The sequence below is a fragment of the Rhipicephalus microplus genome, chromosome 2 (assembly GCF_043290135.1).
Source record: "Rhipicephalus microplus isolate Deutch F79 chromosome 2, USDA_Rmic, whole genome shotgun sequence".
NCBI lineage: Eukaryota > Metazoa > Arthropoda > Arachnida > Ixodida > Ixodidae > Rhipicephalus > Rhipicephalus microplus.
Window position 1 is genome coordinate 300,236,996 of NC_134701.1, and position 12,589 is coordinate 300,249,584.

Genomic DNA, 12,589 nt, shown 5'->3' on the forward strand with positions numbered 1-12,589 from the left:
TCATGAGCTTTGCACAGGCTGCTCACATCCGACGACGTTGAACTTGAAGGAGTTGGCTCGACGCGTTGCTTCTCAACAGCTGGGAAGTGGCTCCGCACAGTACTATGAGCTGTGGTTGCTGTCATGTTCTCCACATGCTTTGCGCTTTTCATGTGACTTTTGAGGGCAGACTCCCCCATTGACGACACGTCGAATGTTTTTGCACATACCTTGCACTTAGCTCGATGCGAGTTCGATGTGTCCGGAGAAATACACTCTTTATAAGCAGCACCGGTTAACCACGCGTGCTGGAAGTTGCACTTTCCCGGCATATTGCAGCTGCAGAAGACGACTTGGTCTATCCACAGACCATGTTTCCCACTACACCAGTAGGGTAGGCTTAGCTTTGGTCGTCGCTACCGCTGCAACCACGCCAAACTGTCGTACAGCGCAGTAGCTACAGGAGTGGATTGGATTGGATGCCTTGCTGGCTCCAGTACATAGTTGCCAGGCGTTCAAGCAGAATTCGCTAAAACTGGCTGAACCGAAGCCTATTGACGAGATTCAAGGAAATTTAAGGACCTGAAAAAATTCAAGGGTTTTCAAGGCCTTGAAAATGCCATTATCAAATTCCAGGGTTTTCAAGGGTTTCAAGGACTGCTACGAACCCTGTCCATAAAAAGTTTTCAATTAACGAACCAGGAAGCAAATGCGGTATTTTGTGCAAGCGCAATAACCACGACGTCTGCCCGACAGGAAACTGTTAAGCGCATAGAGGACGTGATAGCACGTGCCACGATGAGCGGCGCGCGGCCGAAGCCATGCCAGCGATGTGGTAGTGGTTGGAAGAGGAAAAAGGCACCTAATTTCTGCAGCCTAGTAGGAAGCACAGCGCAGAGGTACACTGTAGTCGCATTGGCACTGGTGCAAAGGCTTATCAGTCACCAAGGCAACCGTCCTCCTCCCTTACTCGGCGAGCCTGCGCAGTGTCCCGCGGTCTTTTTTCATTCTTTTTTTCCTTCTCTCTGTTCTTTGTTCGTTCACTCTGTGTCCCTCGTCCTCTGTAATGACCTCGTCGTTCGCTCCCCAGTGCCACGCCTCCTTTCAGAAGCGCACTCTATCACGTTTGTCACAAACAATTTCCGGCAACCACATAATAACCCGTTTTTCATATTCGGGGACAGCACAATAAGCGGTATGCGTATGCATGGGGTTCTATGAGTGGGTAAACGGGAGTAGGAAAAGACCACATTATAGGGGGTCTGCACTATAAGTGGTTACGTTATAAATGGTCTACACTGTAAATGTATGTGTTGTTGGTTTATTTAAACCGTGTCTACTGTAATTGTTTACTTCAAGAGCAAGGCGCTCTGCACTTCGAGACCACACAAGGTGAAAGAAGCCGTCCGCATTCTTGCTCCTATCTTTTCATTGGCCGATTTCTGTCAGCTCACGTGACACGCAAGAAACGTGCAAGGCAACGCTAACAGTACTTGCATGCACAATTTTCTCCCTTTTTGCAAACATTGTTGCGTGGCATCATCTGGTGTCTTTTACAAACTACCAACAAGGTGGCAGTAGTGGAACTTTCATGTTAAGGCTTTTGAATTTCTGTAAAACCACCTATATTGATGGTGGAGTTGCACGCACAACATCTTCACTCTATGACAATGCCAGATAGTCAAGAATCTGACGGCTTCTCGTCTGTTCAGGGACAAACATGGTGCAATATAACAAAAACAGTGACGAAGGCAAAGTACAAAAAAATTAAAAAGACATTTGCCTCCCTACACTGGAGCTGAAGCGTCTTTTTTACTTTCTGTGTATTTTACCTTAGTCAGCGTTTTCGTTATATTGCACCGTCGAAATAACAATCACATGGGTGGAAGCGGGCTTCAGTCTTTTGGAGCATCTTTGGGAGCAGAAATAATGCGGTTTTAGAGCCACTTTGAAGCAGTAAAAAAAGGAGTTTCGGAGCAGCTCCGGAGCAGCAAGAGGTGCGTTTGTTTTAGAGCATCAAAATTTAGTTTTGGAGCAGGTTTCTCGAGCCACACATCACTGTTAATTAGTAGGTTTGTGCGAATAGTGAATTTCAGGTTCAAAGCAAACTCAAAGCGAATAGTAATTTTGGTCGAATAATTTCGAATTGAATTGAAGTAGTATATACAGTGGACCCTCACTAAACGAAAATCTGTTGAATGGAACTGCTGCTTAAATGAAACTTCCTCTGATATGATTGGTTTCATTTTTGAATGCTGCAACCTCCTTCACCTCACAGTAAACAGAACTCCTGCTAAATGAAACACATTTTCCCCATCCCTTCAGGTTCCGTTTAACGAGAGTCTACTGTAAGGCATAAAAAAAAACTGGCATATTTATCATAACCTAATTGACCTGCACAACATTTTTTTTAAATGAAAATAAGGCCTTTAGGCAAATTCCATTTTTTTTTTTCATTCAAAGGAAGTCAGAACAACTCTGAGTAGTAGCAAGATCTGACTTTCAGTACGATGCGAGTGATAACCTGTAAAATACGTAACATTTTAAAATTTAGATTGGAGCATACGAGCAAACATAAGTTCTTAAGCTTAAAAAATGATGAACTGATTTGAGGGTAATATGTTCTCTTAAATAAGCTTTGGTACACTTCTTCAAGTAGCCATGGAATGGATTCCCTAAAGAAGCTTATTTTCACTCCCACAGGAATTTTCACAATTTGTCCAAAACGAGAGGAGTTGCAAAAACTTGTCGCATACTGCAATTTCATTCTCTCTTCTCGTCCTGACGAAAGCGCTGGAGGCTAAGCATGGAGTGATGGCACGGAGAGAGAAAAAACATCACACTCTTGAGCTCTTTCTTTCTAACTCTCTTGTTTCGTCGTTTTTTTTTTCTTTTTTTTTTTAGTATGCTGCCTTTCACAGGGATCGTGCATGTACGCCTGCACAAGTGGCGGTCTCCCGAGGCAGCACCAGTAACGACCGAGCACGCCATACTCAATTCAGGCAATGGCTGATACAACGGCTGTGTGGATTAATTTTTGAGCTTGTGGCATTATTTTCCCAGAGAAGTGAGCAATTTTTTTACTGACTTTGAGAATTTATTGTGAATTGCAGGCAACACACTGTGCTATGATATTTGGCTCGCGTGTTCTCAGCGGCCTCAACCACCGAGTGGCTGCGTTTTCATGCTGAAAAGGTGTTGCACAGCCCCTTTAAATTTGAAGTGAAACTTCGTGGCAGAGCGAATTTCCCCTGGACGCGTACTTTCACGGTTCAGCACGCCTAAGCTGCAGTGAAGCCACCTTCACAAGCAATTACATGCGGATTGATATACACCTATTCGTTCATTCTGAATTCTTCAAAATTTTCAATAATTTGAATTGAAATCGAAGCAAATTCAATTACTATACTTATTCGATCGAATATTCGAAGCATTCAAATTTTCACACAAGCCTAATGATAAGAATTCCTGCTTTCGGGTAAATACAATACATTTCAGTGCTTTTTATTAAGCATGCAATGCTGATCAAGCGACCAGACTTATCCCAAATTCATATATATTAAACTTCACAATACTAAAAGTGAAAGCACTGCATCTAAAAAAAACATAAGTGGCGCTCTGGGCAGCTACTAGACCTCAAATGAATGAAAAAAATTTGTTAGAATGTTGCAATGCTTATAATGTGATTATAACCCTGCATTCAACATGAACAACAACTAAAGCCTAGAAATGAGCTACTATAAAATGAAATTTATCTTTGTACTAAACCCACAGGACTTTATAAGAATAAATGTAAAAAACTCATGTTCTGGTCATTGAAGTGCCACAGCTGATATGAGACCCACAAGAAAATTTAGATGCACTTGCTGTGCTATTGCTAGACAATTAAGTGAAAATTCTTCATTACGACAGAAATTATATGGACACTCGACGGGTTTTCGCTATCGCAGCCATATTCTGCCTAAACTACAAGCTGGCAAGCAGAGATTAAAAAACATGCCCGACCTCCGTCGCTCAGAGGGCACACGCATTAGCATCCCACAGCGTGTTAGAACTGCCGTCGAATGCTCAAACAGAGAGGAGACATTTCGCCAGTCTTGTCGCCTGTTTTGAACAAGCATGAAAAGACATGGGGGAAACGGGGGGATCCCTAGAGCAGAAACTGTGAACTTTGATACCAATCAAGGGGATAACTGCAATAGCTGGTGCGCACGATATTGGCTCGTAAACCATTTTACATGGTCCGCTCTCAACGGGAAGAGATTGTGCGAAAAAATCATTTCTCCCCGAAACAGCTGTACTTTTTTTCTCACACCAGGGTTCTGTAGAGTGTCACGATGTTGAATCCAAAGCAGTTAGCTGTCAGCCTCCGTATTGTCACGGGGTCAGAAAGCAGCCTCTCTTTTCATGAACTTTTTATTTTAGCTAACTTGTGCCCGAAAAACAAAACATCACACTTCAAGCAATACACATTGCAGACTGATAGTGGCGAACACAGAGCATCGGCCATCGATAATCTGCCACACAGCAAAGTGCTGCGGCATTTATACATGTGGCATAGAAAATTCTAGCCTTATCGCTAACGGCCACGTAAGTCCCAAAACTAACAGCAATGCACCTGTTGTGCGCGTAATCTCACCGGAAGGTTCTAAGATTATCTAGATAGTCCCCAGTCATTCAGGCATGGTTTGCGCAGGCAGCGTTACACGCGTAATGGTGCGGTATCGAAAAAACTGAAAAAAAAAAAAAGAGCGCGTGCAGCACTACCACTATAACATTACAAATTGCTGCTATTGCAGCCACTTCTACGCCGGTGAGACCCTTTTTTTTTCAGTTTATTGACAAAAACTTACCGCACAATTGGTGAGCAACTGGCGAGCACAGCACGCGCTCGGCGGTTGCTCGGCAATGGTGCGGCGGCAACAGCACTGTCATTTATATAGCTTGCCTTACGGCTTTGCTGGTAAAACATACATAATGAGCTATGCACACAAACGCCACCTTAAGAAGAATCATGCATTGTGTTCACGTGGCGCAATGTTCAAGCACGATCCAAATTACGACGTTTGATATGGACGCGGCTGCGTCCTTTGTGTAGGCCACGCGTGTCACTTGGCCGATAATAAAATTCTCGACTAAATTTGGCGTTGCACTTGTAAATTGCCGTTTAGGCACGCCTTAGCGGAGCAGGTCAGATTATCACAGCATGACACAATTCGTACAGCACTTCCACCCTTACAATCATTATTCTCTGGCGAAAAAAACTAAAGAGCCAAAGAACAGTAATGCATGCTTGTGCATTTCATGCCGGGCACATGAAGTCGACGAACAGCCAACATGAAGAGTTGACCTTTGTCACCTGATCAAGATTAAGCACCTACAGTGTTGTCAAAAAATGGTACACCATGGGAGTAGCTTACCTGAAGTGCTCGAGCAAGCGGCGTGAGTCTTCTGTACAATTGTTTTCCCTGAAAAGAGAAGCCCAGTTGGTGCTCATTGGCCTGTGTGTGTGTGTGTGAGCACACTCACCCGAGGTGGCAGGTGTCCTCCCTGTGCATCCATTGCCTCGGTCATGAGCCAGGCGAGCACTGCACACAGCCGCTGCTGTTCTGTCTGTCGAGCTTTGCGCACCGCCACCAAGAGCCGGTCACATGGCTTGAGCCAGGCATTTATAGATGGCGTCATCGTGCTAAGCAGATGCCAGTCCAGCCTGATCACACCAAGCCACTGATCAGTCACTGCTGGGCAAGCATCGCATATGCGGCCATATACAGTAGAACCCCGATATCTCAGAAAACAAAACAGCATGAAAGGGACACACACAACAGTGCTGACTCGCAACCAAATTTATTCGTCCACATATATTGCACAGTCCTAAATTAAAGAAGAACAACGATAAATGATTATAGAATGATAAAAAGGATCAAAACACCACCCTCATCACTGCCAACCATGTACATTGAGCATACAGCCATCTGACAAGTAATAAACTTTATTACTCATCGAGGCAATACTTACGCATGCCCATCCGAGCAATTCCGATTTCAATGCCTCCAAATTTTCTCATGTAAGCTGGTGCCGATGACGCTTGACAACCGTGCGCTGCTGAAATTCAGGAATGCAACCACACTCTCATCTCTTCTTTTTTGCGTTTCGACCTACACAAATATATATTGTGCTGTATTGATGAATAAATTTTTAGGTAAGCATTTCTCTTTGTGTACTCCAATTTTTTAGCGCTCAGTTTTTTGTGCTGTTTTATTTTCTGAGACTCCGTACCGAAATGCCTAAGCATCCAGTTTAGTTGCATCTATATTTAGTACAATAGGCCCTTTTAATTGTTTGACTGTCCATTCTTGTGTCATGATAACCTTGTATGCCATTGGTCTTTGCAATGCATAAAAATTCTCCTTTCTCAACCAGCATAAGCATCTACCCCAGAAATGCTCGCCTTCTTTGGTGGCTTCAAGCCTTTGCAAGGACATAAAGTTAGAATTCTCAAAGCCATGAGTCTTAAGTCGCACCGAAAGACACACTTCTATAAGAAGTGCCTGTTGCTTCCACTCCGAGGTGATACATACACGAATGAAAGCAGGAGATGGCGAGAGCACCGCAACTTTGTGAATTCGACTGCTGAATTTCGCTGGAAACTGGTGCTGATGGAGCTTCGAGATTCGTTACCAAAGAAGTCTTGGCAGGGCAGGCACTCTGCTCGTTCTTTGTGTTTAGTGTCCCTTCCTAATGTTATGGGGGTTTATTGAGGTACACAGTAACCGGGAAGATAGCAGTAGCAGCAAGCAAAGCGTAGCCAGGGAGCGAACAGCCAAGCAAGTCAGGCGATGGCAATGTGCTTTCGCATGTGTCCATTTTCTTCTTCACAATAACCCCCACTATCGAGAAGTACCCATCCAGGCGACCTAAAGAAAAGTCAGAGGGTCATAATACAGCTTGAGACGGTTAATGTGGCCTCTCTCTCGCCGCCGCCGACAAAGGTCGGAAGATGGTGTAAAGGGTTCAATCACATAATTAACAGGAGAGGTCTGCGCAACCCCGCGGTAGGGTCTGTGATACTGCGGAAGAAGCTTAGACGAAAGGCCGGGAGCAGCAACTGGCGGGACCCATTGCCACACGAGAGAGTCGACAGTGAAAGGGTCAGAAGGGATGTCAAAGTTGTGACGCTGTTTTTGGCGACACTGTTGGTCGTAGGTGAAAAAATGGGCCAGTTGTCGGCATTTCTCGGCGTGGTGAGCCACTGCAGACACAGGCTGGTAGTCATCAACATCTGGATGATATGGTAGAATCGTATCAATGGTGCTAGTGGGTTCTCGGCCGTATAGCAAGAAGAATGGTGAAAATCCGGTGGTGGCTTCGGAGGTGGTGTTATAGGCGAATGTGACAAACGGAAGAACAAGACCCCAAATGCAGTGGTCTGACGCAACGTACATTGACAACATGTAAACCAGAGTTCGGTTAAATCGTTCCGTTAATCCGTTTGTCTGTGGGTGATATGCAGTAGTGGTGCGGTGAATAATTCTGCATTCGGATAGGAGTGATTGCAACACCTCTGAGAGAAATACACGGCAGCGATCACTGAGCAGTTCATGAGGGGTGCCATGGCGGAGAACAAAGCTGCGTAGAATAAACGAGGAAATGTCCTCGTCTATTGAAGCAGATAATGCAGCAGTTTCAGCACATCTTGTCAAGTGATCCACGGCGACGACAATTCAGCGGTTGCCAGCACCAGTGCATTGAAGAGGCCCGTACAAGTCAATGCCAACGCGATCAAATGGGTGGGCTGGGCAGGGAAGCGGCTGGAGAGCCGCTGTGGAGCGGTGCGTGACTAGTTTGCGTAGTTGGCAGGCGAGGCATGAGCGAACATATTTGCAGACGAAGCTGTACATTCTGCGCCAATAATAGCGTAGGCGAAGGTGCGTGTACGTCTTGAACACGCCGCCATGGCAACACTGAGGGTCCTTGTGGAAAGCGGAGCACAGATCTCGACGAAGATGGCGGGGCGTGACGAATAACAATGTGCGGCCATCGTTGTGGTAGTTACAGCGGTATAAAAGACCATCATGGATAGTGTAATGCTGCACTTGGCGGCGTAGCGCTCGTGAAGCCGGGGTGGTCAGGGGGCTTGACAAAAAGTTTAGAATTGTGATGATCCAAGGGTCATTTCGTTGCTCCGAGGCCATGTCGAAGATGTCAAGTAGAGAAATATCGTGATTGTGACTAGACGCGCTGGCGTCTGAAATGAGTGGAAAGCGTGACATGGCGTCAGCATCAGAGTGTTGTTGGCCAGAACGATATACGACACAAATGTCGCATTCCTGGAGTCGGAGCGCCCACCGAGCTACGCGACCTGACAGTTCTTGAGGTTTAATAACCAACACAGAATGTGGTGACCTGTTAGACGTTAAAAGGACCACAGTAAAGATAGGAGCGAAACTTCTGTAGAGCCCATATAACGGCCAGGCACTCTTTTTCTGTTACGGTGTAATTGGTCTCAGGTTTTGTGAGTGCATGACTAGCATCTGCAACCACGTATTTGGCGTTGGCATCGTCGCGTTGTGCGAGCACAGCATGAAGGTCGACACCACTAGCCTTAGTTTGAATTTCTGCGCATGCACTCGGAGCGAAGTGACGCGAAATCGGTGGAGACGTAAGCAGGCGTCAAAGTGCCGTAAATGCGTCGTCAAAAGCTTCTGACCAGGTAGACAGTTCGTTGTCGCCTTGAAGGAGTGCATTGAGAGGTGCGATGAAAGTAGCAAAATTTCGAACGAAGCACCCCAAAATAGGAGCATAGGCCAATGATGATGCACAATGCTTTCAGGTTAGTAGGCTTCGAGAACTCGGATACTGCTCGAAGTTTAGCAGGAACGGAAAGAATGCCTTCTTTGGAGACGACGTGGCCTAGTATAGTTAGTTTTCTAGCGGCAAATACTCACTTTTTCAAGTTAAGCTGGAGGCCGGCAATTTGAACACAGGTCAAAACTTCTGCAACCGTTGTAGATGGGTCGGGAAATCTGGTGCAAAGACGACAATATCATCTAAATAGCAGAGACAAGTGTGCCACTTCAAGCTGCGTAAGATGCCGTCCATCATGCGTTCAAAGGTGCCGGCGCGTTACAGAGACCAAATGGCATTACAGTGAATTCGTACAATCCATCTGGTGTAACAAACATGGTTTTCGAGCGGGCAGTTTCAGCCATGGGCACTTGCTAGTAGCCAGAGCAGAGACCCAAAGAAGAAAAGAACTCCGCTCCTTGCAAGCAGTCGAGTGTCTCATCAATTCGTGGCAACAATACACATCTTTTTGGGTAATCTTGTTAAGCCGATGATAATCGACGCAAAATCGTATTGTGCCATCTTTCTTCCGAACAACACAACAGGTGATGCCCAAGGACTGTTGGAAGGTTGAATGACACCGCATTTAAGCATGTCATTCACCTGGTCATCGATAACGCGCCTTTCACTCGCCGGTACTCGGTAAGGACGCTGTCGAATGGGCGCGTGGCTTCCGGTGTCGATAGTATGCGAAGCAGTTGTTGTGCGGCAGAGTGCCCTTGCTTTGCAGTCAAAAGAGAAAGAGAAATCGTCAAGCAAGCGAAGAAGTTGGTCTCGTTGTGTCGTCGTAAAGTCGCTGGCTATAGCTGGCATGAAAGATCGCGGTAGTGGCCCATTAGTTGATGTCTAGAAGGTGGCCATATCAGTGAGTTCGTCCATGGTCTCGAAAATCAAAGATGACGCTAGCGGCTCGGCTTTGCCGAGGGTTTCCCGGCGTCGCAAAGTGATTGGCTCGGGCGATGCATTGGTGATGTACGTCACAAAGGCGCCTGATTGTAACTCGAGAACGGCAAATGGCAATGGCAGTGATCGGAGGCGAACTAGAAGCGTAGACGGTGCTAAAAGCACTGAGCCACCATCTCCAGAGTCACACGAGATGGAGACAAAAACAGTAGACTGGGCAGGCACAATGGTGTCATCACAAACTGATTTTCCGGCATGTGTCTTTGTCATCGATGACGTCTCTCGAAAATGAGAACAACTCGAGTTCAGCGCGAGCGCAATTGATGATCGCACGATGTGTAGAGAAAAAATTCCACCCTAATATGACATTGTGAGAACAAGATAGCAGCACAATGAATTCAATCACATAAAGAACATCTTGGATGATGACACGGGCTGTGCAGGCACCGGATAGCTCGACATGCTGCGCGTTGGCTCTACAAAGGGATAGTCCAGAAACAGGGGTCGTGACTTTTCCGATATGGCGGCAAATGTGGGCATCAATCGCAGAAAGGTGTCGACACCTTTCTATCGAAAGCGCTGGTGTCGACAAGGGCAAGCGTCCATGTTACTTCTATAGTGACTTCAATAACGTTTCGAGGAGAAATTTGAGGCTTTGTGAATTTCGCCGGAACCGCAGTTCTCGCCTCCTGAACTGTGCCACTTAGTTTTCCTGGTGTACAGGGCTCCGCCGTCAGTGCATGGGGGAAAGGGAGTGTCGGCGAGGAGAAGGCGAGCAGCGAGAGGAGGGTGGGGTCCGGGAGGTAGGATCAGATTCGTAGTCGTCTGAATAACTGCGACAGGGTTGACGTGGCGCATACGTGGGCCATGGTGGATGCACACTGTTAGAGTTAGGTGGTGCGCGAAAGCGACAGTAACGGGCCACATGTCCAACTAGGCCATAATGAAAACAAATTGGACGGTTGTCTGGCGTGCGCCAAGGGTCGTCAACTCGTGCGTACTATACGACTGGGCGGGCAGGCGGCGATACTGGCGGGCGAATAGGCGGACTATGAGGGCTGTAACCTTGCATCACAGGCTTAGAAGCGACTGTGGCGTACGTCAGGGGAGCAGCAGTCGGAGCCTGATGGAGCGAAGGCCAGACCTCTTCAGCGACCTGGTTCTTGATGATGTTTTGGAGAGGGGTTTGCATTGGGGAATTCGACTGGCCGTGAACAAGCGGCATCAGCGAAAGCTGGCGAGCGACCTCTTCACGAACGAAATCCTTAAACTGTAAGAGCAGAGATGAGTTGTCAAGAGCAACAGCCAATCCTGACACTGAAGTCGCCTGTGGATGAGAGTGGCGTGTGACTGTGCATTGTTGGGGCAGCTCATCAAAACTTTGGCAAAGACTGACAAGTTCAGGCACTGTAGATGGGTTCTTTGCCAGCAGCATCTAAAAGGCATCGTCTTCAATCCCTTGCAAGATATGCCTGATCTTATCGGCATCAGCCATTGTGACATCAACGCGGTTACACAGGTCGACAACATCTTCAATGTAGCTGATGAACGTTTGTGGGGGTCTCAGGCGCGCCCGCGACCATTTCACGGGCATTCCGCCGCATAGCCACATCCTTTTTCTTTTTCTGCTCTGGTAACGGCGCGTGGCAATAGATGACGCCACGTGCGGGCACGGCACGTGTCTTACATGCGCGCCGAGAGAATGGTCTCTCCTCCGTGGTCGGCGCCGGGTAAGCACGTGTTTCCTTCGTCCGCGTCCCCTTTGGGAATCGCCGGACTGTAGCCTGCCTGGGGTGGCCTTTCGCATCTCCACAGGCGTGTTCACTTGAGTGCTAGCTTCGGTACCGTACACTAAGCCCACAGCGGCGCCTAGTGCTTGAAGTGGTCGTACCACACCGAGCCGCACTTGCCGTAGGCCTACGCATACGAGGTTTGCCCTAACATTCGCGACCAGGCCCAGTGACCATCATGAGAGTGCGCAGCATAGCCGCGAGAGACCTTTTCCCGAATGGCGTGTCAAATCTCACCATTGCCAGATGCGATGTGCTCGCGGTTTCCCCTTATCGTGAATGTCCACGTGCGGATGCCTTTGCTCCCCGCATCCCGGGAGCGGACGTTGTACTGTTGTTCGGGGTGCCACCAAAGGCAATAAAGTGTTGTGTATTTTCGTATGGGAACACTGTATGTTTTGCCGCACCGCGCTAAATGCCTTATTAGTTGAGCACGCGCAGGGCGGTGTCCGAACGCGAGTAGGTGACAGAGTCGCAGCCCTGTGACTCACTAAGAGTGAACCCGCGGTGAACATCCGCTACGGTGAGTGGCGGAGTCACCATATGTTTCACCTTTTTGCTGCGCGTGGCGACGCAGCCGTTGCTCGGCTTGAAGCTTGCGAACAGCAAGGCACCCGAATACTTCCGTCACGTACTGTTTGAAAGAGGCCCACGTTGAGAAGTCATGTAGGTAGTTTCGATGCCACACGCTGGCGACGCCGCTCAAATAAAATGACACATAGCTGAGCTTCGCAGCGTCATCTTAGCGGCTGGTCACACTTACCCGTTCGTATTGGGCCAGCCAGTCTTCAACATCCTCCTCTTCTGTACTGCTGAAGATTGGTGGGTCGCCTTGACGCGATGGGCCAGGGCAGACCAATGTGGGCACCAGGACAGCAGGTTGTTGCTGCGGTTGATTTTGTGCCTCATCCGGCATTGCAGAGGTTGGCTTGAGTTTCCAGCTGCGAAGTTCCAAGTTGACACGACCCCGCACCTCCACCACTTGTTACGGAGGTTTATTGAGGTTCAGAGCGACCGGGAAGATAGCAGCAGCAGCAGGCAAAACGTAGCCAGGGAACGAACAGCCGAGC

At 47.7% G+C, this 12,589-nt stretch overlaps 1 protein-coding gene across 5 annotated transcripts in view; it reads right to left on the minus strand.

The window, feature by feature from the left end:
• tweek (transmembrane protein KIAA1109 homolog tweek) overlaps window positions 1–12,589 on the minus strand; it is a 1,194,469-nt gene that overhangs the window by 666,655 nt on the left and 515,225 nt on the right. For all 5 annotated transcript variants that reach the window (XM_075882507.1, XM_075882492.1, XM_075882501.1 and 2 more), the window contains 2 exons: window positions 5,509–5,689; window positions 5,400–5,447 (listed from right to left, as the gene is read on the minus strand). In XM_075882507.1, coding sequence (XP_075738622.1) covers window positions 5,400–5,447; window positions 5,509–5,689 — 229 coding nt within the window. The remainder of the gene's footprint in view (window positions 1–5,399; window positions 5,448–5,508; window positions 5,690–12,589) is intronic.